At 43.0% G+C, this 27,851-nt stretch overlaps 1 protein-coding gene across 1 annotated transcript in view; it reads left to right on the top strand.

Annotated features, from left to right (window-relative positions):
- AGMO (alkylglycerol monooxygenase) overlaps positions 1 to 27,851 on the top strand; it is a 241,059-nt gene that overhangs the window by 110,046 nt on the left and 103,162 nt on the right. Inside the window, exons 6-11 of the mRNA XM_040431290.1 lie at positions 3,661 to 3,727; positions 8,273 to 8,338; positions 12,128 to 12,207; positions 16,586 to 16,720; positions 20,653 to 20,769; positions 21,624 to 21,706. Of these exons, the coding sequence (XP_040287224.1) occupies positions 3,661 to 3,727; positions 8,273 to 8,338; positions 12,128 to 12,207; positions 16,586 to 16,720; positions 20,653 to 20,769; positions 21,624 to 21,706 (548 nt within the window). The remainder of the gene's footprint in view (positions 1 to 3,660; positions 3,728 to 8,272; positions 8,339 to 12,127; positions 12,208 to 16,585; positions 16,721 to 20,652; positions 20,770 to 21,623; positions 21,707 to 27,851) is intronic.

Below are 27,851 nucleotides of genomic sequence, written 5' to 3'. Positions count from 1 at the left end.
AAAAAAATAGCATTTTTTTTTAAACATTCTGCTTTTCTTTAAAGAATAATGTAAGTTTAAAGCTGAATTTTATATGCAAAAAAATTATCCCCCAAAATGTACATCCTGAAGTGCAAAAAAACCAAGACCTTAAAGAGGACATATCACTCTCCAGACATGTCTGTTGTAGTAACTACCCATGTAATAACAGTTCTGGAGCTTGCAGTAAAAGTACAGATGGGTGTTACCAGTTTGCAGTGTGTCCCTGCACAGTATGATATCAGCAGCACTAATTAGACAAAGTCAGACACACCGGCTTCTGGTAACACCCAGCAGTACCTTTACTGCAGACTGCTTGAAATTTATTTGTAAACTTCTAGCAGGAATAATACAGGAATAGCACAACATAGAGCTATAGGAATAGATGCTCCAGAAGTGTTATTAGATGGAGAAAGCAGGTAGTTACTAATACACACAAGTCAGGGAAGGTTACGGGTTCTCTTTAAAATCCAAGAAAAATGGGGCCAAACGGTATAAATCCCAGTATGTAGAAAGGCAAAAAAGGAAAAATAAGCTGTGCTCAAAAGGGAAAAATGAGCCACAGCCTTAAATAGGACCTTTCCTCAGTTTTAACATAGGCTAATTATGGTATTACCTTGTAGGGCGGCCCCCACTAATGCTATGGGAGAAGGAGCTCAAGTCCTCGCGAGATTCCTTCTCCCTGGCTGTGAGCGGTCCGCTCTGATTGGAACGCGCTCACAGCCGGGGAGAAGGAGACGCCCACAGCAGAAGACTGCGTCTCCGCCCCATTGCGACGATACTGCTCATTAGAATACAAGGCGCCAAATCAACGGGGGGCCTCAGCGGACGAACGGGGGAAAAAAAAAAAAAAACATCCATGGCATCAGTAGGGGCCGCCCTACAAGGTAATACCATAATTAGCCTATGTTAAAACTGATGAAAGGTCCTCTATAATTGAGATGAGTGAATTTCCAAAATTTTATTTTGGTTTTGATTATATTGATTTGGATTCGAATCAGTTCAAATAAATTTGACCCAAATTGAAAGTGCCCCAATTGCCTTAAAAAGGGTTCCCCAGGACTGTATGTAACCCGATTAGAGAATAGTAAAGAATGGGAGCCGGCAGTAAACAAGCAGTGCATTAAATAACATACTGTACTGTACAAAAGTTATCCTTTTTGGGGCAGATGCCAGCCAGTGTTTATATACACACACGGGGGTATGGGAAGAAGCACTGTCTTGTCGTTTTTAACAAGCAGTACAAAAAAATTATCCCTTTTTGGATGATAGGAAAAAGTTAGGCATTATTTTAAATAAAATATACAGATGGTGCTGAGCTAAACTTGAAAGAAAAAAAAGAAACAAGAAAAAGATAACCAACTTTTCAATGGATTTCTATGGCTTTTGTCATGAGATAACCAAAATAACACTGTGACATGTGTTATCAGAGTCAAGTTTAGCTTTGCTGCATCTGTATTTCACCCTGGAAAAAGAAGAAGCAATGTCAGTTTCAAGTTTGTTATACTGGGCAGGGTAGGGTGCAAAGTATAGAACATGATGGACAATGCAGGAGATATGCAGCTCTGTTGGGGTAGTAGTAGTGGCAGCAGCAGCAGCACTACAGTATGGAACATAATGGACATGGCAAGAGATATGTGGCTGTGTAAGGGTAGTAGCAACAACACAGTATGGAACAAGATGGACAAGGCAGGAGATTCATGAGTGTGTAGGGGTAGTAGTAGTATTGGAAGCAGCAAAACTGTATGGAACATAATGGACAATGCAGGAGATATGCAGCTCTGGTGGGGTAGTAGTAGTGGCAGCAGCAGCACTACAGTATGGAACATAATGGACAAGGCAAGAGATATGTGGCTGTGTAAGGGTAGTAGCAACAACACAGTATGGAACATGATGGACAAGGCAGGAGATCCATGAGTGTGTAGGGGTAGTAGTAGTGGAAACAGCAAAAACTGTATGGAACATAATGGACAAGACAGGAGATCAGTCGCTGTGCTGGGGCAGAAGTAGTAGTAGCAACAGCAGCACAGTATAGAACATAATGTCACGGATGGTGTTGCAGAAAGCTGGAACTTATAAATAAACATCCAACTGGCTTGATCACAAACTAAGGAGCATATGGGTGAGCCCTATAAAACCCCTAGAGCTCTCCCTGACTGCTATGCCCATGCAAAGGTCTTTATGGTAGACGATTGCATGCCCACGTACCTTATACTGTGTGACACCTGAAAACCCTATAATAGTGAGGGGACACGACCACCGGCTCCCTGCACTTAATACGGAATCAAGCCAGTAAGGAAACCTAGAATCACCTAGAATCAAGCCAGTAAGGAAACACAAATAAAGGAAAAGGACTTATCTGAGGAATCAGCAGTAGCAGCCTCCAGCAGTGAACAACTCATCCAGGAAGAAGTATAAACCGCAAAGTGAGGCAGTATGGGAGGGAATATAAAGGGAGACAATTAGTGTAAATACTTGACAGCTGGGAGAAGGAAAGGAGATGACAAAGTGAAACCAAAACAAAGAACCTCATGCAATAGGTAGAGAAGAATGTCTAACAGACCTTCTCACAGAACTGGTGGTGACACATAATTGATAATAGAAAAAGCAGGAGATGTGCAGCTATGTGGACATAGTAATAGAACCATACAGAATTGAACATAAAGGACAAGTAGACAGCAGCAGTGGTATCATTGGGACAGTGATAAATAGCCAGTCCCCAGTGAAACCAAATATTTGTTGGCAACTGTGACACAGACCAATATGTCAGATCACATACACTAATCTGTACTGACCAATTTAATTTTTTAAAACAAATACTTTGTTAAAAAATAGTACAATTGGGCAGAGTCAACTGCAAAATACAGTAACTGTGATGGACACCAAAGCTTCAGGCAGCACACTTACAACATCATATTGTGAAAGATTGGTTTTGGTTTTGATTGGTTTTGATTGTGAATGATGTGGCAGAGATTGGGCTGATTCACATTACTAACACAGTAGTGTAGTTTTACGGTATATTGCACACTAACACAAGCCGTGTGACAAATGACTGCCGCTACCAGCCTCCCTGAGAAAGTCTGAATATGGTACACAATGTGAGACTCACTCTGTCTCTAAAACCTAAAATTATAATGATACGTCCAACTAGCTATTGTCTTCTCCTCACTGTGAAAAATAAACTCTCTGACACTAAACTATCAGGCTGACCTAGACGGACAGATGTATGTTTTATAGCCTTACATACTATGTTGTTATGTAAGATCTTTCTAACAGATATATCCCCCCAATGTACAAGCCCAGAAAAACATGGCAGATCACGGCTGGGATCTCATATAGTGCCTATGACACGTTTACTGACATGTCTATAGCCCTTCATGTTTGGCTGAGGTTGACTAGAAGGCATTATGGGGAATATACTGGGCAGGATCATGTGATCCTTATTTTTTAACTTCTCTTACTTGTAGGCTGATATGTAAAATGCCTTTTTGAACAATTTGTGCATTATGAATCCAAGGAATTTGCTAGAAATCAAAGTTTTTGGGAAATTTGTAATGAATTGAATTGATTCGCCCATCTGTGGAATACATAAACTCGTAAAATTATTTCCTAATTACCATATCATTATGTTCTTCTATGCAGCTCATAAACAATCTGGGTCCGCTGGAACTGATCCTCAACACACCAAGTCATCATCGAGTCCATCATGGTATGTTCCTTGATTTCTTTCTGCTATTGAGGGAGGAATTATGGGAATACAAAGAATCCAAAGTAAATTTTAATGTGCCCTAAAGGGAGTCTTTTACAGCAGTTTTTACAAAGCTAAACTGCTGATAGCGCTAGGTAGGGACTAGAGAGAGCAAAGCAAACACACCATTTGTGGAGATTTTAGCAGAAGTAGTGTGAATAAGAAGTATTCTGCCAGATTCTGCTCCTGCAAGTGCATTGGAGTCAAAACTTTACAGTGAAGTGCTCTCTGTATTGAGCTATTTTACAGCATTTCTCCTGCTCTATATGGTGTCTTAGTGGTCTCCTGGTTGGATGTTATAACTAGAGATGAGCGAATCGAAGTTAAAGAAGTGGAATTTGATCCGAATTTCAGGAAAAATAATAAATAAAATGGATGCTGCACGTGTGAGGACATGAAGTAAGGAACTCTGGGAAGGCAGGATCACCCATAATGCCATGCATGCAGCCAATCAGCAGCCAGCCAGCCCCGTCATGTCACCGCCCAATAAATAGCCTCAAGCACCTTGGATTCAGCCATTTTCCAGTGTACTTACAGTAGTGCAGGGAGAGATGTCTGCAGACGCTAGGGACAGTGGTAGGAAAGACTTCATTGTGCTGGTGCTGCAGTCCATCCCTTTCCAAGTGGTGGACTCTGCACCTTTCAGAGAACTGATGGCTTGTGCCGAGCCGAGGTGGAGAGTCCCAAGTCGTCATTTCTTTGCCAAAAAGGCAGTACCAGCCCTGCACACACATGTAGAGCAGAAGGTGGGCCAGTCCCTGAGCCTGTCGGTGTCTGCTAAAGTGCACGGCAGCGCCAACGTGTGGAGCTGTAACTACGGTCAGGGAACATACATGTCCTTTACGGACCACTGGGTAAATGTGGTTCATGCCCAGCCACACCAGCAAATCGGCCAGGTGACGCCGCTTCTGCCTCCACGTTCTCAAGCCGTTGGTCCTGCAACAATGTCCTCCTCTGCCTCCTCATCCTCCACCGTGACCTCAGCCTCCACTGCAGGAATAATTCACAGTGCCCCACCAGCATACCACATGTGCAGGCGACGGCGGTGTCACGTTGTTCTGCACCTCATTTGCCTGGGCGAACGGAGTCACACAGGGGAGGAACTGCTCCGTGTCCTTCATCAAGAAATCGAATCCTGGCTTTCTTCTTGACAACTGAAAATCGGAACCATGGTGACCAACAACAGGAAGAACATGGTGTCGGCACTGCGTCAAGGAGGGCTTAGCCATGCGCCCTGCATGGCACATGTGTTCATTATGGTTGTCAAGCGGTTCCTGAAGACTTCCACCCATCTGCAAGACATCCTAATGGCCAGGAAACTTTGCATGCACTTCAGCCACTCGTAAACCGCAAAGCACCCCCTCCTTGAGCTGCAGCGGCAGAATGGCATCCCCCTACATACCATAGGTTGATATGCAACGTTTCCACCCATTGGAATTCCACCCTCCATATGTTGGACCGACTATACGAACAAAGAAAGACCATAAATGATTTCTTGATGATCCAAACAGACAGGAGTACTCCTCTGTGTAACTTCGATGTCAGCCAGTAGCAGCTCATGCGAGACACCTGCTGTTTGCTCAGGCCCTTTGAGGCCGCCACGTTATTTGTCGGTTCGCCAGGACTACGGGATGAACAATGTCATTCCACTGCTTCATGTCTTGGAACAGATACTGGTAAATCTGGCTGGTCAGGAGACTGAAGACATGGTGCCTATATCTCACGGCCACATGAGCCCTGTGGGGGCTGAACTGGAGGAGGAGGAGGAGGAGGACATTGGAGCACAAGCAATGTGTAGCGAAATAGGTGGTTTTTCTACACAGATGACAGGAGAGGAAAAACAGGAGCAACCAGAAGAGCTACAGGGCAATGAGGAAGATGAGGCAGATGACCCAGACACACCATGGCAGTATGTAGTGGAGATGGAGGCAGAGAGTCCTTCTGAGTCACTGGCACAAATGGCCCGATGCATGCTCACTTGCTTGCGTAGTGACACCCGAATTGTCACAATTCGGCAAAGGGATGATTTCTGTCTCTCCACCTTGTTGGACCCTCGCTACCGGTCCAAAATGGGGGCCTTTTTTCCACCCGCTGATAGGGAGGACAAACTGAACTACTATAAAGACATCCTATGTAGTGAGTTGGCCGCTGCCTATCTGCGCCATCGTCCATCCTCAAGCAGGTCTGACCGGGGGGCCCTATGCGCTCACGTTCCACTGCTATGGACGCTGGGGTGGGATGGCAGGAGCAGTACCAGCTCCATCAGCAGCAGCCTGAGTCTAGAGTCGCTGATGAGCACCTTTTTTCACCCCACGTTGAAGATCCGCTGGACTACTGGGCAGCCGAACTGGATTTGTGGCCGCAACTGGCCGAGTTTGCCCTTGAAAAGCTGTCCTGCCTGGCCACACATCTGATGCCAAGTGCTCCTTCTTTCATCCACCATCTTCAGCTGGTACTCGTATTGGCACCCACCTCCCCACTCTGTTACCGGGTCACTCTGTGGTCTCCTCATGCTGCTGCCACTTCCACACTATGTAACCTTGCCATTCTGTGGTCTCCTCATGCTGCTGCCACCTCCACAGTATGTCACTTTGCCACTCTGTGGTCTCCTGATGCTGCTGCCACCTCCACAGTATGTCACCTTGCCACTTTGTGGTCTCCTGATGCTGCTGTCACCTCCACATTATGTCACCTTGCCGTTCTGTGGCCTCCTCGTGCTGCTGCCACATCCACACTGTCATTGTGCCACTCTGTGGCCTCCTCCTGATGCTACTGCTGCTGCCACCTCCACACTCTGTCATTGTGCCACTCTGTGGTCTCCTGATGCTGCTGCCAACTCCACACTGTCATTGTGCCACTCTGTGGCCTACTCCTGATGCTGCTGCCACCTCCAGACTCTGTCATTGGGCTTCTCTGTGGTCTCCTCATGCTGCTTTCACCTCACCACTATGTCATAGGGCCACTCTGTGGACATCTCATGCTGTTCGCACCCCCCCCCCCCCCCTTTATGACTGGGCCACTATTTTGCCTTTCGGCCTGGCTCACATCATCATTTATTTGACCCTTCTTATCTGTCAGAAGGAAGGAAAAATGAGACGCATAATGGATCCTGTCTGTGTAGCAGCTGTAAGGCCTATATGATCCCATCAGAATTGGCTTGTGATTTGGTAGCCAAAAGCAGTGGGTACAAAACACAGAAGACATGCAACTATTTCATTCACGTTTAATCTCTGTTTTGGATCCACTCCTGTTATTTTTGGCATTAGTAATACTGATGGATTACAGACCAAATGCTGACCGAGTGAAGGCGGATGCTCAACAGACAGGATCCGCTTTTTGGGGGTTATTGTTCTGACGAATCAAAGGAAGAGCAAAATAATCAGTGACGTCAACACAAACTTACTCCTGACACTCTCTCCATGCTGTTGGGGGGCTCTACTTGTATAAGCGTTTAATAGAACAGGTTCTGTAGACATCTATGTGGAATCAGCTGATGACGGTGTAAAAGGAGTGAGCTTCTTCTTGACGCTAACATCAACCTGTAAGGCTGAGTTCATTTGGTCAGTTTTGGCCCTGTGACTGCCCAAATAAGTGAAGTGTGCAGTGATTCTAAGAGCGACACCTGTCATCTGCATGTCATACGGACTCACAGTATTGTTTCACTACCAAAGCAGAATCCCTATGCGTGTTACTGCAAGGCACAGTGTTCTACACCACTATAAAGGCTCTCTGCAGACAGGAAATAGCAGTTTTTTAACGCGATTCACAGCGAATAAATTCAGATCGAACCTATTTTTTTCCAAAAATTCGGCGAACCGGATGAATTTTTAAAAAATGCGCTCAAGAAGCATTACTGAAGATAGGGCGTGGTGGTGTAAGTATACCCAGTGATATACCTCTCCCACTTCTATGCACACCATTGGCTGGAGGATATTCCTGTTTAAAGGGAACCTGTCATCAACTTTATGCTGACCGTACTGAGGGCATCATAAATTAGTGACAGAAATGCTGATGTCAGCGGTGTGTCACTCATGAGCTAAATGTAAGCGGTTGCCGAGAACCAGCACCATCGTTGCAGCCCAGGCCTTGAAAAGAGTCAAATATACCTGAAAAGAGTCCTGGTTATTCATAATCTCCTGCTCTTCCGCCCACCTGCTGATGTCTGTCAGTCAGCAGGAGAGCAGGGAGAGCAGGAATTCATGAATACCCAACCATGACTCTTCTCAGGTGGCCGTGACTCTTTTCCAGGCCCAGTCTGCAATGATTGTGATGTTGTTTCTCGGCAACCACTTACTTGTAACTTATAAATCAGACCGCTGAAATCAACTCACCTGTCTCTACTTTTTGCTGCCGTTAGTATGGGTAGCATAAAGTTGATGACAGGTTCTTTTTAAGCATTCTCATGAGCTTATGTCACCTACCAGAGATCATGATGATGATGTCATTACTGTACTTTGAACAGTGTTTTTTTTTATGCAGATAACAATTATTATAAATTATTTACAGGTAGAAATCCATACTGCATAGATTCTAATTATGGTGGCACGCTGATCATCTGGGACAGGATATTTGGTGAGTTTCCCTCTGTTTTATCTTTAGGCTCTCTCAGCTTGATGCTACTGTACCACACTGGACCAACCACTATAGAGCCATAGAGTGGACAAATGCTCCAGGAACATGACTTTTTTGCTTCTTTCAGATGTACAGTGATGTCAGGAGTATTTTCTGATATAAGACTCGGATGGTATGGACTATACCACTGTACATAAGATGGCCATTGATTCCACATAGTATAGAACAGGGATGCCCAACCATTGGCCCTCCAGCTGTTGCCAAACTAAAACTCCCAGCATGCCTGGACAGCCTACAGTTATTAAGGCATACTGGGAGTTGTCGTTTTGCAACAGCTGTAGGGCCGCAGGTTGAGCATCCCTTAGATAGGGTTTTTTCTTACCATGCCCTTTGTATTGTAATGCACTACTCTTCTCTACACATTAAAAGAAAAGTGTACCAAACCAGTGTATATCATTCGGTATGTGCACCCGGAGCTTTCCTGGCATACATCCCAAAAGTGAAGAAAGAAATGAGAGGTGAGCAGAGTCTTCCTTTGGTTTAGTGCAGGGATGCTCAACCTGCGGCCCTCCAGCTGTTGTAAAACTTCAACTCCCATCATGCTCTGCTGTAGGCTGATAGCTGTAGGTTGTTCCAGCATGCTGGGAGTTGTAGTTTTGCAACAGCTGGAGGGCCGCAGGTTGGGCATCCCTGGTTTAGTGCAACTTTGGAACTGGTTTGGGTGTTGTGGTCACTATAATGGCAGTATAACGCAGTCAGCCTTAGGGTTCACGCACAGGGCCATATTATGCCTCTGTACAACGTCTTCAGTGGCCCCACAGCAAATTTTTGAACAGGGCCTCCCAGGCAACTTCGCAATCGCCTCCTCCCATGAAACTCCCACTCCTGTGGATAGTCAGGATCGGCCGGCAGCCGCCCTGTCCGTTTCCTACAGTGTCACTGTACATAATGTCATTGTATAATACTGTTGAGGGGCCCTGTCAATAAAATATTTTAGTCCTCCTCCTGGGTGGGCCCCTTCTGAGTTCAGGCCCCAAAGCAGCCGATTCCCCTGCTTCCCCTATAGCTACGCCCCTGAACATCTTGCGGGGCCGCTATGTGGCGCCCATACATATATATGGGGCGTTTATCTATGTTCCTAATTAGGATCACAGAGAAAAATAATCTTTATGCTCCATCAGATGCCATGTATATTGAGGAGTAGGGAAGCATTGGTCAAAGAGAGAATATCTCCATACATAGGGCACCAGACAGAGTCTGTGCGGCAGAAAAGATAGGTGAGCAGCATGAGCCGGTAATTTGTATAATTCAATTAATATGATAGCAAAGTTATAAGAAGATTGTAAAACCAATGCAATACGATGCATGATATTATATGGAACCAAAAGGGAGGGGTAATTAAAAAAGCAGTAATTGCAATTCCTTGACTCACAGTTTCCATTGTGTTCCTAATAAAAAAAAAATCTATTTTGTTTAAATAAATTGGCGGACAATCAATATTCCCTGTTCTGATACTGCTTCATATTTAAAGGGGCTATCCAGTGATACATAATGATAACCTATCCTCAGAGTAAATTGTCATTATCAGATCGGCGGGGGTCCGAGTCCTGGCACTTCTTGCCGATAGGCTGGGGATCTCTGGTAAGCGCAGCCGGCTCTCGGCATCTCTCCCAAGCACAATGCTGTACACAGTACTGTGGCTGTGCTTGGTACTGCAGCTCAGCCCCATTCACCTCAATGGGGCTGAGCTGCAACTTGGCCATGTGACCGATGTATGGTGACATCACATGGCCTAGAAAGAGATCTGTGGGGGTCCCGGGTTTTGGATCCCCACCAATCTGATATTAATGACCTATCCTTGGGATAGGTCATCAAAATTTACTACCTGAAAACCCATTTAAAAGAGTTTTCTGTAGAGGTAAGGAATTTTTTTATTTTTTTTAAAGGACCCTAATAAGTTAAAAATTGAAAAAAGCTAATGGCTAAAAATTTTACTCATCAATTTGACACTGATTGATTCGATTCTACCCAAGTCTATAGTGCTCCAATTGCCCTGTATAACTGTGTAAGTATTAAATAACTCAAAATTCAGATTCAGATGCAACTCAAATTTACAAAAAAAAACTGGTTTAATCTGATTCATTTAGAATCAATTTGCTCATCTCTAGTTAATAAAAAAATACTTTGCGTTACTCAACTAATCGATCTCGCCTCACTGCCATTCCGATGCCACCCCAGTTCCTTCTGCTTTTTTATGTCCCGGTCCTGACTTGACACACAGGAAATGGTTGGAAATGTCTTCTCAGCCAGTCACTGGGTGATGCAGGTCACGGCTGTGGCCAGTCATTGGCTATACAGGCATCTCCTGCCATCTCCTGGTTCTTGAGTTGGAGAAGGAACTGGAGAGAAGTGGGGAACAGAGCAGCATCGAGGAAACAATGAGGTGAGTCTTGTTTACCCCTCCCCCCCACCATTTTTACTCTATTCTCCTACATTAAAAAAAAATCCCTAGATAATCCCTTTAAGAACTGGTTTGGCAGAACCTTTCATAAGGTGATTTGAAAAGAAGACTCAAGGACTTACCATAGATTTACTCAGCTTTAAAAAATATTTTTATTGGCAAATTCTTCTTTAATTAAATCGTCATCAAATTTTACACAATTTCAATTGATACAATTGAGCAAATTTTTTGTGGCTGTTTTTACATTCAAAAAACTTAAAAGTGGCGCTGTACGTTCAGTAATCTTTTGATATGTCATAGGGACATATTAAAAGTTTTGATTGGTGGGGGTCTGAGAGCTGAGACCCCCACCAATCTCCAGAATGATTGGAGAGAAGTGCTTGCTTAGCACTCTGTCCTTGCTGCATGAGACAGGAGCGAGATAAGCCCATAGACTTTCCATTGAGTCCCTCTCACTTCCTGTCCTGCGGAGAGGAGAGAAAATGCATTAAGCAAGCGGTTCTCTCCCCTCATTCTAGAGATCGGTGGGGGGGTCTCAGCTCTCAGACCCACCACTAATCAGAAATTTTAATATGTCCCTTTGACATCTCAAAAGTTTACTGAAAGTACAGTGCCACTTTTAAGTTTGGAAATTATGTAAAAACTCTACAAAAAATTTGCACAATTGTCCAAATTTAAATTGTATAAAATGTGATTACATTTTAATTTTAAGAGAATTTGCCAATGAAAAAATATATTTTTAAAGCTCAATAAATCTATGTGAAGTATGGTAAATCTATGGTAAGTATGGGAAACTTTTGAAATATCCTGGCTCCCTATGACATATCAAAACTTTACCGAAAGTACAGTGCCACTTATATTTTTACTTTTTTTTTTACATTTTCTATTCCAATTTGTATGGTGTTTATTTTGTCTTTTATTATTTTCCTGAGAGTGATGCTCAGTATTCTAGTCATTTATCTACGAGCCCTCGGTGTAATCAGAGATGATTGCTCACGTAAGAGCTCATCAATATCCCAGCTAAGAGCGACCTGCGTCTGTAAAGTTTGCTGAATTATGATACTTGGCTCAGGCTGCAGAATGGACTCCTGGCTCCGGACTGACTGCAATCAGCCACATGAAATGATATATACGAGTGATAGATTACGCCATCCTATAAATACATTTTAAAGGAGCTAATTATACGCATTTGTTGACTTAACTACAGCAACACAGTGTCAAGAGAAAAGCCTGGAAATTAGGTAGATAGATGATGCGGAAAAGAAAATTAATTACCTGGATCTTTGTGTATTATTTCTGACCTTGATTTATTATTTTCTGCTTTTAAGGAACTTTTGTGCCGGAAAAAGAGAAAGTTGTGTACGGTCTGACCCACCCGATCAATACCTTTGAACCATTTAACGTCCAGGTAATTCCGGGATATTGGGATATTGTATGTCGTTATATAGTATTGTTTGTTACCTCTTCCCGCAACAAGGAGTTCAAGAATGAGCACCGCTCCGCAACCTCCGTAAATCCAGTCATAATGAGTAGTGTTGAGCGAATTGAACTCCACAACGTGGACTTCGATCAGAATTTCAGAGAAAATTTGATTCTCTGCGAAGCCGAATTTCCTCATGCTCCGTGGTACTGAATCGATTTTCCCTGAATGGCGGTAAAAAATAGAAAAATATCATACTTGCCTAATCCGTTTGAGCACGAACAGCCAGCCGCTATCTTGATTGAAGATCTCCCTCAAAATCCAGGGCGTTGTATCCCTAAAGGTAAGCTCCATTAGCATTGACATCACATACAAAGGGTAGGCTCAGTTGCTCTTCTGCAAAAAAAAATTGACCATGCATGGGTGCACTCAGTTACCTCAAGTGCCTTTGACAGAGCAAGAAGGTCCTGGGTGGAGATTTATTGAGCTAGGAACTAGAGGGCTGCATGCAGGTCTTCTGACACCTCTCAAAGTCAAAAGTGCCAAAACACTTCTGTGGCAGGGGAATTGGATGACAAAAAAAATCTACAAAAATAGCCATGAAGGTGTGGGACTCCACATCAGGTTTTTTTTTTTACTCAGAGTCCTTCACAGACCTTCAGGTGTAGAATAGGAACAAACTTGTCTATTGCCATCATTGTTACATTAGTATCCATTTTTGTAAAACTGGCAACAGCTTAAAGGGACACTTCCATCCAAATGTTTTTTTTATCACGTATTAGCAGCATACATGTGAATATTATATGTAGTTTTATAAAAAAATAGATAGAATTTAATAGATATATTTTTTGAAGTCACTCCATGTATTCTACGTACTTCCTCTCCTGACTCTTTAACTTCCCTTTTATTTGGTTTCTAAGCATGGCAAACAGTCTCGCTCAACTCCCTCAGTCAGACCATCATAGAGGCCAGAGAGGGACCCCTGTAGTGAGTCAATTAGGGCAATCTCCACCCACTAATCAATATAGTGCTCCTCTGTGGACATTTTTATTTAGGCCTATCAAGAGAACAATAGAGTTGCCACACTGTTGTCCTAATTACACACCTACTATTATCACAAGAATTATTCTTCAGATAGTACAACAGAAGGACAAGATTTTGTACTTACGGTAAGTTTAATTGGCACAGTATTGCCAAAAGGAAAAATAGTCAAAAATTAACAAAAAAAAAAATATATATATATACCTATCTAATGGAACTTTCCTTTTAAATGTAAGAGAAACGACTTTCAATTTTAATAATTAAAAGTTATCAATAGGCTAATATTTCCCTCTCTTTACCCTCCTCTTTCAGTTTGCAGAGTGACGTGTAGAGATCACAGACTTTCTCTCAAATTGAATCACAGAAAAGTTGGGTTTGGTAGAATCAGAACTTTTTGATTCATTCAGTCTTATAACAGGATCAACATTGGTAAATTCACAAACAGTCTGTAAAATTTGAGTGAATTTAAAATGATTTTGACCCTCAAATTTTAATTGTCAAAAGAATCCCTCATAAAGTTGAGACTCTCACCCCATACATGCCTTACGTCTAGATTCTAATGGGCTTCATTTACTATAATGGTGATCCTTTCACCGGTAAGAACTCCTGAAAAATGTTCCCAATTTCAGGAACCCAAACCCTTAAAAGAAACTTATCAAAGGGGCTAGGAAGATTTAATAAAATCTGACCACATAATGGCCAATGACTATGTTGGTTGCCGCCATTTGAAACATCACTGCCTACCACCTCTGCTCTTAATATGATAGCACTTCTACTACAGTACATTGATGGGACCCCCCTATAAGGTTTCACACTACATGACCCTCTAATCTTCTTTGGAGTCTTTTTGACTCCACTTTGGCAATGTCCTTACTGCTTAGGTGCAGCTGTGTAGGACTCCAAGCTTGGATCTGAATGCTATTAATCAATAACTCTGCTGCTTGTTTATAATGTTCACTTGCTTCACTCTGTGTATATAACGTGATGACCAATCCTAATTAGCCATTCGGATCTCTCAGATGAGTTCCAGTTTGTGTCTATTCATCATCACCTTCCTTGTTGATTACAGCTCTGGATGAAATACTTACTCATTGCCTTGTAAAACGCTTCATTTACTGTGGGAAATGTGTTGAACTTCGACTCATGCTGATCCGCCTGGTGTTTATAAACATTTATTGAGCTGAAATTTTCTGCTAGTTTTTACTTTTTATATTATTTTAAAACAAAGACATATTTTTATAAGAACTATAAAGAATTGTGAAGATTCACAGCCTGTAAAAGACCTTTAATACACATAAAATAATCCACAAAAAAGCTGAGTCACTCTGTAAATACATTACATTACTTACTCTGAACTGATCCTGAGTTGCATCCTGTATTATACTCCAGAGCTGCACTCACTATTCTGCTGGAGGAGTCACTGCGTACGTACATACATTACATTACTTATCCTGTACTGATCTTGAGTTACATCCTGTATTATACTCCAGAGCTGCACTCACTATTCTGCTGGAGGAGTCACTGTGTACATACATTACATATCCTGTACTGATCCTGAGTTACATCCTGTATTATACTCCAGAGCTGCACTCACTATTCTGCTGGTGGAGTCACTCTGTACATACATTACTTATCCTGTACTGATCCTGAGTTACATCCTGTATTATACTTCAGAGCAGCACTCACTATTCTGCTGGTGCAGTCACTGTGTACATACATTACATTACTTATCCTGTACTGATCCTGAGTTACATCCTGTATTATACTCCAGAGCTGCACTCACTATTCTGCTGGAGGAGTCACTGCGTACATACATTACATTACTTATCCTGTACTGATCCTGAGTTACATCCTGTATTATCCTCCAGAGCTGCACTCACTATTCTGCTGGAGGAGTCACTGTGTACATACATTACATTACTTATCCTGTACTGATCCTGAGTTACATCCTGTATTATACTCCAGAGCTGCACTCACTATTCTTCTGGTAGAGTTACTGTGTTACATACATTACATTTCGTATCCTGTACTGATCCTTAGTTACATCCTGTATTATACTGCAGAGCTGCACTCACTAATCTGCTGGTGCAGTCACTGTGTACATACATTACTTATCCTGTACGGATCCTGAGTTACATCCTGTATTATACTCCAGAGCTGCACTCACTATTCTGCTGGAGGAGTCACTGCGTACATACATTACATTACTTATCCTGTACTGATCCTGAGTTACATCCTGTATTATACTCCAGAACTGCACTTACTATTCTGCTGGTGCAGTCACTGTGTACATACATTACTTATACTGTACTGAACCTGAGTTACATGCTGTATTATACTCCAGAGCTGTACTCACTATTGTGCTAGTTGAGTCACTGTGTACATACATTACTTATCCTGTACTGATCCTGAGTTATATCCTGTATTATACTCCAGAGCTGCACTCACTATTCTGCTGATGGAGTCACTGTGTACATACATTACATTACTTATCCCGTACTGATCATGGGTTACATCCTGTATTATACTCCAGAGCTGCACTCACTATTCTGCTGGTGGAGTCACTGTGTTACATACATTACATTTCGTATCCTGTACTGATCCTGAGTTACATCCTGTATTATACCCCAGAGCTGCACTCACTATTCTGCTGGTGGAGTCACTGTGTTACATACATTACATTTCGTATCCTGTACTGATCCTGAGTTACATCCTGTATGATACCCCAGAGCTGCACTCACTATTCTGCTGGTGCAGTCACTGTGTACATACATTACTTATCCTGTACTGATCCTGAGTTACATCCTGTATTATACTCCAGAGCTGCACTCACTATTCTACTGATGGAGTCACTGTGTACATACATTACATTACATATCCCGTACTGATCATGGGTTACATCCTGTATTATACTCCAGAGCTGCACTCACTATTCTGCTGGTGGAGTCACTGTGTTACATACATTACATTTCGTATCCTGTACTGATCCTGAGTTACATCCTGTATTATACCCCAGAGCTGCACTCACTATTCTGCTGGTGCAGTCACTGTGTACATACATTGCTTATCCTGTACTGATCCTGAGTTATGTCCTGTAATATACTCCAGAGCTGCACTCACTATTGTGCTGGTGGAGTCACTGTGTACATATATATTTATATTTGTTACAGCCTGTATTATACTCTAGAGCTGTATTCATAGTCTGACAGACTCACACCATTCCCTGCTGAAAAGCTAGCTGCCTCTTTGAATTATAAGGGCCCCAGTAGCAACTATCAGAGATATTCATGCGGGATGTAAACAGGTTTTATTATTTGTTTTATAGCTGCAGCATTGTGTCTACATTTGGAATACATTTTGGAGTACCCCAGGTTTCTCCAACAAACTATCTGTAATATTTAAAGGACCAGGGTGGGGACCTGGAAAACCTCGGCTTGGGCTTTCAGAAGAACTTCCAAAGGTAGGTTTTTACATTTAGACGTAGAATTTATTTTAATATTTTCATATAGACATGAACATTAGTGATTGATGTGTGCCATGTACAGGGAAAATCTTTTGCTATGTATTTAATTCATTTACAGTCACCGTGCTGCTCCCTGCTGCCTTTTGCAGCTGTTGAAGATTAAAGAGAGTTTGTCAGCAGTTCTGACCATGCTAAACTGCTGACAGCCCTCAGTAGATGCTAGTGGCACCAAGACAAACACACCTTTTTTGAAACTTTTCTCATCAGGTGAAGTGTAAATATGAAGTTTTATTCAGACAGATTTTGCTCTAGCAAGTTCCCTGGAGGCGGAGCTTCACTGTAAAACGTTCTATACATTGGGCTGCTTCACAACTTCTTTTCTCTGTGCTGAGTGACAGCTGTAGCACCCAAACAGAAGACCAGTCCATCTGTCACTCAGGGGGTGAGGCTTTGAAGTAGCTAAATGCAGAGAGCACTTCACAGTGAAGCTCTGCCTACTGGACACTTAAGGAGTAGAACCTGGCAGAATAAGTTCATATTGTCACAACTCCTGATACTAAATACTTAACAAAGGATATTACTCTGTTCTCCACAATCCCTACCTAGTGCTGTCAGCAGTTTAGCATGGTCAGTACTTCTGAATATCAATGAAATTGTAGGAGGTCGATGTTATATTTTACAACTACACATTAGTAGCAGCTTAAAGGCTACGCACACCTTTGGGGGCATTTTTTTTAAAATTATTGCATTGTACTCATTTTGAGCTAAAAATCTATTTTTTTCAATCGGTCGGTATTAAAAAAATTGAGTCCTTTTCTCTGTACAGAGCTGAGATGCTCTACTAGCTGAATCTGAATTTTCTCACTTTTCCGTCAGACTAGGAGTTGACAGACTCCTCATCTTTGCTCTCTGACCTTATAAACACTCATTATAGCTCAGTTCTTATCTTACTGATAAGAATGTGGCTTAAATAAGACTTTATGACCTCTCAGTAATTTAGAGATAAGGGATTTTAAGATGACTGGCAAGTAAAAATACAGGTCACACAGCTAGGGAAACAGTTAACCCTTTGTGACAGAACGGCTCAATATTTTTAATAAAGGCCATTTGAAAATATGATTTTGGGCCAAAAATGAGTATAATGCAATCATAAACAAAATTGCCTCGAAAGGTGCACATAGCCTTTAAACCAGGCATCTCAAACTCCGGCCCTCCAGCTGTTGCAAAACTACAACTCCCAGCATGCCCGGACAGCCTACAGGTATCAGCCTACAGCAGGGCATTGTGGGAGTTGTAGTTTTACAACAGCTGGAGGGCCGGAGTTTGAGATGCCTGCTTTAAACTTTTATTGATCAACATTGAGACAATGTTAAAGCGGTAGGAGGTGGCACATTTTTCATTCAAGTGGTTATATAACTGAAGTGGTAAGCTAAGGGGGTTATTTAACTAAGGTAGTAGGTAGGATACAATTACTCAAGGGGTGTTTTGGTCCAGTTGTACAAGGTTAAGCAGTAGGAGATTTGGGGTATGTTAATCGATTAGTAGAAATATGGAGCAATGTTACAGCTGGAGGAGGGTTTTGATATATTATTTATGTGGTAGAAACCTAATGGTTGCTTTTCTTATGTGGTGGGACGTTGTGGCCAAGCTTTCTGCAAGTGGTTGGATGTTTGGGTCATGACAATAAAGTGGTAGTTTTGTATTATGCTGTTCATATGGACTTTTGCGGTTATTTATAGTGATGAGCAGCATAGGCAATATTCGAATTTGCGATATTTCGGGAATGTTTGGCCAAATATTCCCCATAAATTTGAAAATTCATGATCTCCCGTCAATATTTTCTTGATTGCGAAAATCGGCAATGTAATATATTTGCGATAAATTCGCGATTAGAATATTCGCGAATACGAATATATAGCACTATATTCGAAATATTTGCGAATTCTCAAAGTGGCGATATTCCCAATAAAAATTATCGATTTTAATATTCGCTCTCAACACTAGTTATTTATTGATGCCCCCTTGCACCGGCCTCTAAATAACTTTGGCGCATTTACCCCCAGCCTAAATCTACTCCAGTTCCCTTCCTAGCGTAGATTTAGATTATTTTCTTTGCCTAAAACGGGCGTAAAAATGATAAATGAGGCGGGCCGACTGGCCCATCCCCACCAACGTCACACCCCCTTTTTTAGAGCTGGCGTGAGCAAGGAAAAGTCGCAGATTCGGCTGCAAATCTCCTTTGCAACCCAATCTGCGACAGATATACTCCACAAATTGGTGTATATCTAATAATAAATGACCCCCCTTTGTACTTAAAATGGAAACAATGTTAAATATTTTGAAATAATTTAACATCACTTTGCACAATTCCAATTTTGGAGAACATAACTTGTAAGGAGGGTTGGTTTGGGTTACGGTACAAGTTAGGGTTTTGTTCTTCACATGTTGGTAGGGTTCTCTTACTACAAGGGTCGGTTGGGATCATGATATTCAGTTGGTGAGAGGGTCATCTACGTTGCTGATTGGAGTGAGCCTATCTGGTTGGAGTCGTGTTTATTGATTATGGGCTATTTTGGTGGTTATTTTAATCAATTAGTCTGAACTGATCAGTGTCATGTGCTTGAACGTTGGAGAGAAGTTTTCTCATTTATAAGGCCACTGAATGTATTTTATGGATAAGCAGCCTATCATTGGGATAGCCCTCTTTAAAGGGGTTGTTTGGGAGTAGAATATTGATGATAGGTCACCAGTATCTAATCGGTGAGGGTCCGTCTCCCAGCACTCTTGTTGATCAGCTATTTGAAGTGGCCGCAGTGCTCCATTGAGCAGTGACATCACGTTCATCAGTCACATGACCTCTGTACACCCCAGTCTCAAACAAATAGAATTGGGCTGCAATACCAAGTGCAGCCACTATATAATGTATGGCGCTGTACTTGCCATGCAGTGAGGAGACCATAGCACTCACTGGAATGCCACAGACCCTTCAAACACCTGATTGGTGGAGGTGTTGAGTGCTGGACTGACACCAATCAGATGTTGATTACATATCCTAAGGATAGGTCATCAATGCTATACACCTAGAAACCCCCTTTTTACTTACAGCACTAGCTTAGTGCTTGTCCTCCCAAAATCTCATTCAAGGAATCTCCAGAATGCTATTTCTTCATGCAAATTGAGTGAACTCAGCTGGGACCCAATGACCACCTCTATGGCACCTTAGGATGGAGATCTCTACTTTTTTTTCACTTAAGTGTGTGCTATACATGTGATAAGTTTAGATTATGTTATTGAAGGGTTATTAGTTTGAGGTTATGTTAACTCGCTGTTTGTTAATATTGTGGTGTTGTTGAGAGAAGTCCTACATAAGTTCACTCCACCCATGAGGGACTACGGTGGCTGTAGAGAGAAATCCAGCAGACTTTCACTCCACCCATGAGGATCTATGTTAGATGTAGAGAAAAATCCAACAAACTTTCACTCCACCCATGATGAACTATGGTGGCTATAGAGGGAAGTCCAGCAGAGTTTTACTCCACCTATGAGGAACTACAGTATGGTGGCTGTGGAGAGAAGTCCAACAGACTTTCACTCCACCCATCAGGAACTATGGTAGCTATAGGGAGAAGTCCAGCAGACTTTCACTCCACCTATGAGGAACTACAGTATGGTGGCTGTGGAGAGAAGTCCAACAGACTTTTACTCCACCCATGAGGAACTATGGTGGCTGTAGAGAGAAGTCACACAGAAATTCACTCCACCAGTGAGGGACTATGGTGGCTGCAAAGTTCTACAGAAGTTCAATCCACCTAAGAGAAACTGGGATGGGTCCAATCAGAGCTGTGCACAGTCAGAATAGTAACTTCTAGAACATGCATGTATTCTTGTACTTCACATATTTAATTTTTAAACATTTTGGTTGAATGCAGGTTACTGGAGATGAGGAACCCTATGACTCAAGACTCTCAAAATCCATGCAGATATATTCAATCATTCACTTTATTCTCCTACTTGCTGTGTATCAGCACATGTTTGAAGCTAAACTTGTAAGTATAGATGTTATTTAGAATGTTTGTTTCAAATTCTGACAATTTATACATATACACTGAAAAAAAAATATACTGTACATATATATTTAAAGAAAATTAAATAACAATAATAATAATTAATAATAATAATAGTAATAGTTCAGCTCGGTCTGTGACTAATGGGTCTCCTATGAAAGACCAAATCTTAGTGTTTTTGCATTTTTTTTAGTGTTTTTCGCTGCATTTTTAATGTTTTTTTATGCAGTCAGATGTTACTTTACAGCTTGAAGGAAGTCTATTGTAAAGGTTAAATGAATTTAACAGTAATACAGTATATGTACCAATTTTTGCCTAATTTAATAAAAAACATTATTATGAACATTATAATAAATAATTCTCTACATGTCAAGGGAAAAAAAAAAACTTTTTGGGTAGCCTAAGAAATAAAAATGGTCCTTAAGGAGGAACTGACACCTCTCCTGTCTGTTTTAGTAAATAATTGTATTCCCCTGTGTTGTTCTGTTCTTCTATTCTTCCTACTGGAACTTTAGACATAAATTGCCAACTGGTGTTACCAGGGGGTGGGGTGTGGCACTGAACTCTCTCGCAATGTTCAATCAGTGTTGCCAGCATCTGACTGTGTAAGGACACCCCCATTTTGGCGAAAGGAAATGGTAACACCAAGTTGACAATGTACACATACATTTCTAGGTGGAATAACAGTGTACAATGATAAAACGTAGCTTCAAAGTTGTTATTTTATAAAGGGACATGTCAGGAGAGGCGATGGGTCCTCTTTAATCATTGAAAACAAAATAGTCGGGTTGTTAATGGGTTAAATGAAATTAATATTTATTTTTCTTCTCCTACAGGTGTTAACGCAGATGACGCTTCTTTTGAGGATCCTGTACATTCTCCTGACTTTAACATCACTGGGATTTCTCCTGGAGAATAAGTGAGTATTTTTTATTTTTTTATTAACCCTGCGCTTTCAGTTGTTCTTAAAGGGGAAGTCCAGTCTTGAGTTCATGAAGCTTGACAGGTAATGACCCTGGGCTACACATTGGTGAAACAGGCATTGTTCTTGGTGGTGATTTTAAAAAAGGAAGGGCTGCTATTTTTTCTAGAGACATCACCACTCCTGTCCACAGGCCGTGTCTGGTACTGCAGGTCGGCGCAGTTCACTATTCCCAGGGGGAGAAAAGTGATGTATGGCTGTGAAGTGATAACAAATCTTGTCACAGGACAATCAGAAATTTAAATTATTTCCTATGAAAAAAAGGATGCAGGCGGTCATGTGACTATTGTAAGAAGTGTCAGATGGTTGAACATTTTTACGAGCTGGCTTGTACTATTTGCCTTTTTCATAGGCAAAAATAGAAATTGTATTGTGGCCACTTCCATTATTAATCTTTGCATAAACTGAAAGATGATTTACGTCCCAAAACATAAGAAAGTGGTCACATATTAGTAAATAAGAAGTTTCAGTATCAGCCAAAGTTTGGTTAAAAAAAGATTCTTTAACTTTCAGACATATATTTATTTTTGGTTTAGCTGAGTGGCCATTTTTTTTGGGCAAAATAGACAACAGGAAGTGCAGTCATATTGGTGGTCACTTTCCAATTATCTTCTTAGAAAATTATGTTAATAAAAATTTTATTTCAAGTGGAACGCGCAGTTCCCCCCCAAAAAAAAAAAAAAGTAACATCTCTTTACGGTATTTCTGTGTGGAATTTTTTTAGGTTTTGTTTTTGGTTTGTATATGGTGCATGTATCAGGGAAATCTCCATATGGACTTATTTTTAATAGTCACAGAAAACATTATTATTATTATTATTATTATTATTATTAATTTTTTTTAGGGATTTTTGCCTCTTTTTATTTTTTCATTTTGGCAGTACTATGTCACTGAGAATTAAGTCCCAAATCCTATCCTTCTATTGCACCCAGCACAAACTACAAGTCCTGCTGAATAGATAGATAATCCATTGTCTGTTTACTGCTGCTGTGAGGGAAAACTACAGTGTTATCTACAGAGTAATCCTCATGATAGAATTGGGATAACAGTATGGCAACTCTACTGTCCTCTTGATAGGCTTACATAGTGAAGCCTACAGGAGAACATTGCATTCATTAATGTAATGTGTGATGCTCTAATTGAGTCACTACACAGGTTTATTTTCTGGCCGCAGTGATGGTCTGACTGAGAGAGTTAAGTGAGACTGTCTTCTGTGGCGCTAAAAGTCCTATCAAAGAGGAAGTGAAAGAGCCAGGACAGGAAGTAGAATACACGGGGTGACTTCAAAAACTATATCCAGAAAACTATCCACCCATTTGTTATAAAAAATAATAGTAATAATAATAATGACCTAAAATAGTCATAGATGGTAACTCTTTCAGAACAGTTGAAAAAAATCGCGTGCCAATGCAGCGTAGACCACAAGGACCCTCTTTTGGAATAGGTTGGTCAGAAAACCCTATAGATGCGTTTATTTGTAGGACGCCTACTTTCTAAAAAGTTTAGGTCGCTACTCTTTCAGTGCAGTTGAAAAAGTCTTATGCCAGCACAGGATCCCCACAATGTGTGCCACAAGGACCATCTTTTGGCATATGTTGATTACATGGAGCCACATGAATGCTTTCACCATATGCGGAGGAACTGATACAGAAAGTCTGACATACGGTATACAATGTATAACTTCTCATCATACAAAGCTTTGCCTGCTGAAACCAGAGGACTGTGCCGCTCTCCTGACATGTATGTTTTAGTAAATACTTGTATTCCCTAAAAGTAATAATTAGAGATGAGCGAATAGAAGTTGACGAAGTGGAATTCGATCGAAGCCAGCCCTGTGATGTCACAGCCTTATAATCAGCCTCAAGCATCTTGGATTCTGCCATTTTCCAGTGTACTTAGTGCAGGGAGAGACGTCAGCAGGCGCTAGGGACAGAATAGGGACAAATTATTCAAGGTGTAGGGAAAGGATTGTCACGGATCAGAGTGGGGGTAACTCTAATCCGTGGGATGTCAATATGAAAGATAGCTGCTAGGCCAGGACAGGAATCAGGTCACCTCCTATTACATCCCTAATTCTGACCCTGTCTCCTAGCCGTATGAGCCGACCATGATGGTAGGGGGGCTCATACTCAGGAACCTAAGATCCCTACTAGCCCTCAGGGTGGCCCTGGACTAGGAGCAGAGTAAGACGACCTGTTCCTCCACATCACGGACGAACAGGAGTCTCAGTGGCCAGGCTGCAAGGAAAGGGGCACATGTACAGCATATGGCAATGGCAGGTAAATAAACTAGTATTACACGTACCTGCCACAGACACACAGCCTGGAACCCATGCACGAGAGGTGCTGTCCACAAGAACACAAACGGACACAGCCCTCACCACACATCACACAGGAAGCCAGGACCATAAGCTGCAATAAAGATAAAGACACCACTAGACATAAAACAATACAAGAACGATAATGTCTAACATAACTTATGACCACAAGGGTGGCCCTCACTGGCAGATGGTAAATAACCAGGAGGATGACTCCAGCTAACCAAGGCTGAAGTACCCCTCAGAGTCTGGCATCCAGCAGGAGCTAAATAACCCCAAGTAGCCACACCCACACACAGACACACCCAGTGTTCACACACAAAGAAGGGAATTAACCCTTCCTACACCAGGCAAGGGAAGAAAGCCACTTAAAGGGGAAGTGTACCAATACCTATCAAACTGCAGCTGTTACCACCGGCAACGACATGCGTGGCAACCATGTCCTGGGAAACAGCCAGAAGGCCGAGACACTGCCACCACATGTACACAACACCACACGTTGCCACGGACAACCGCAAGTGATGAAAAGTGTCACAATGCACACATACAGAACCTCGTGCACAACAAACCGGGAAAGTGCATACATACACACACGCATAGCCAGAGGCAACCGCACGCATCAACAGTGAGGCGCCTAGCAACCAGCTCAGGCTGCTACACTGCCAACAAACACCTGTTGTCCGCGGCAACCGCACTAGAGGCAAACTACTAACAGCCCCCAGCTGTGGTTGACAAAACACCCAGACCGCGGGCAACTGCATGCGGCTCCCAAGGAGTCACGACCATGCACATGGGCGTGACAAGGATAGGGAGGAATCATTCCCCAACATTTGTTTAGAACAGGGTTCAGTAGGGGAGGTTACAGCCTGGGTAATAGGAACAATCCTATTACACCTTGCTGCACTGACTGGGGATCCAAATTGCCATTATACAGCTCTGTAATTCCAGCAAACCGTTCTTGTTATTGGGGTGCAAGTGCTGTTTGATACAGGCATTATATACTTTTTGTCGTATTTTAGTGGCAAAAAATATATATATTTGCCGTTCAGTGGTGCAGTTATATGTTCTAAAGCCTTTTGTGGCGTGTGTAAGTGGAAAAAAATAAGGGCCTATTTGCCATTCAGCAGTGCAGTTATATGTTCTAAAGCCCTTTTTTGTGTGTATTAGTGGGGAAAAAAAGGGCTTAGCCGTTTTGTGGTAAAGTGAGAAAATTACTGACTTTTTTGGGGTGTTTTAATTTCCTTTTTATTTATTTAATATCTAACAGTATGTCAGATAGATAAGTGCCAGGCCCTGCACAGGGGAGGGGCAGAGGCCTAAATGTTTCTGGCGCAGGCACAGGTCGCAGCAGAGTAAGGGGCCGTGGCAGCAGGGGTCACTTCGAAAGACCAGAGCTCCCAGTGTCATCTAGCGGTCGTGTTTGACCAGCAACTCATCGGTTCTTGAATGGTTGACTCGGTCATCCACTTCGTCCCAAGTGACGTCAGACACCCCCGGCCAAGAGTCGGTGGGTTCGTCAGACACAACCCTTAGTTGGCATGGCTCGGGAACAGGTCGTGTGCCCTCACCTGTCCTCAACCTGCCTCACTCCTTTTCTGTTCCCTCGGCCAGAGATGTATTGTATGCTGTGGGCTCAGCTCCACTATACAGCGAGGACGAGCTACTAGAGGACAGTCAGCAGCTCCTGCCCAGCCAAGATGTGAAGGAGACATCCACCGCTTCCTCCGGTAGGCGGGCAAGTAGTGATGAGGAGAGTGGCATGGGAGCTGGTGTTGTGAGCGGTCAGGCTCCTGACCTAGAGACCGTTGAGGAGGACATCAGTGGCGTGCAGACAGTACTCGATGATGGTGATGTAGCTGATTGCACTTGGGAGCTGGGTGAATTAGGGGCTTCATCATCATCGGGAGAAGAGGGTGACAGCTTGCCCGTGAGGTAGCGGCGGAGCCAGCAAGTCGCTAACGTGGCTGGAAGTCAGCAGGGTGGCAGCAGTGGGAGGTCGGTAGCCAAACGTGCCCAGGGTAGACCACCCACTTTGCAGGAGCCTACCTGCCCGGGAAGTACGGGTTCACAGAGGCAGCGGCGGTAGCAGTCAGTCAGTGCGTAGTGTTGGGGGTAAAATCACCTACTCAGCGGTGTGGCAGTTTTTTGTTAAGCCGCTGGAGGAGGTGAACATGGCCATATGTAGAATCTGTGGGCAGAAGGTGAAGCGTGGCCAGGGTTCCAATGTAGGCACCACGGCCCTGCATCAACATATGCAGCGTCACCGTAAAATGGCCTCGGAGAACCGTTGCTCCCATGTGGTGGTCCATCCTGCTGCAGCAACCGCTGCATCGCCCAGTGGCACGAACCCGGTTTATAGCTGTCAAGGCTCCACCACCTTAGGCGAAGGAAGCTGTCTGTCCTTCCCATCATCTGTTGGTCCTGATGCTCCTACTCCTCCTTCTCTTAGTCCTCGTTACTCATTCCATCAGCAATCGATCACTGAAGCAGTATGCACTCATCCAACAGTGCAGAAGCTGAATGTGCTCCTGTCCAAGTTGGTGGTGCTGCAGTCCCTCCCTTTCCAAGTGGTGGACTCTGCATCTTTCAGAGAACTAATGGCTTGTGCCGAGCCGAGGTGGAGAGTCCCAAGCCATCATTTCTTTGCCAAAAAGGCAGTACCAGCCCTGTACACATATGTAGAACAGAAGGTGGGCCAGTCCTTGAGCCTGGCGGTTTCTGCCAAAGTGCACGGCCGTGCTAACGTGTGGAGCTGTAACTACTATCAGGGACAATACATGTCCTTTACGACCCACTGGGTGAATGTGGTTCCTGCACAGCCACACCAGCAACTTGGACAGGTGACGCCGCTTCCGCCTCCACGTTTTCATGCATGTCCTGCGACAATGTCCTCCTCTGCCTCCTCATCCTCCACCGTGTCCTCAGCCTTCACTGCAGGGACAATTCACAGTGCCCCTCCAGCATACCACATGTGCAGGGAACGGCGGTGTCACGCTTTTCTGCACCTCGTCTGCCTGGGCGAACGGAGTCACAAAGGGGAGGAACTGCTCCGTGTCCTTCAGCAAGAAATCGAATCCTGGCTTTCTTTGCGACAAATGAAAATTGGAACCATGGTGACCAACAACGGGAAGAACATGGTGTCGGCACTGCATCAAGTAGGGCTGAGCCATGTGCCCTGCATGGCACACGTGTTCAATCTTGTTGTCAAGCGGTTCCTAAAGTCTTCCACCCATCTGCAAGACATCCTAAAAATGGCCAGGAAACTTTGCATGCACTTCCGCCATTCGTACACCGCAAAGCACACCCTCCTTGAGCTGCAGCGGCAGAACGGCAAACCCCAACATAGGCTTATATGCAACATTTTCACCGTTGGAATTCCACCCTCCATATGTTGGACCGACTATACGAACAGAGAAAGGCCATAAGTTTTCCAATTGCTGATTTTCGCAATCAAGAAAATAATGACTAGAGATCACGAATTCTCGAATTCTCGAATTTATGACGAATATTCGCCCAAATATTCGTGAAAGATCGCAAATTCGAATATTGCCCCTTCCGCTCATCACTGCTGGAGACGTGGCGCCTACATCTCACGGCCACATGAGCCCTGTGGGGGCTGAACTGGAGGAGGAGGACATTGGAGACAAGCAATGTCTAGCAAAATGGGTGGTTTTGCTACACAGGTGACAGGAGTGGGTGTTTAGTGCAGCGGGGGCCATAGTTACCCCAAGAAGAACTCCCAAACTCCCACCCAAAATGTGGAGA

The sequence above is a fragment of the Bufo bufo genome, chromosome 5, assembly GCF_905171765.1.
Source record: "Bufo bufo chromosome 5, aBufBuf1.1, whole genome shotgun sequence".
NCBI lineage: Eukaryota > Metazoa > Chordata > Amphibia > Anura > Bufonidae > Bufo > Bufo bufo.
The sequence above is the reverse complement of the archived record's forward strand: the minus strand, read 5'-3'. Positions and strand labels throughout refer to the sequence as shown.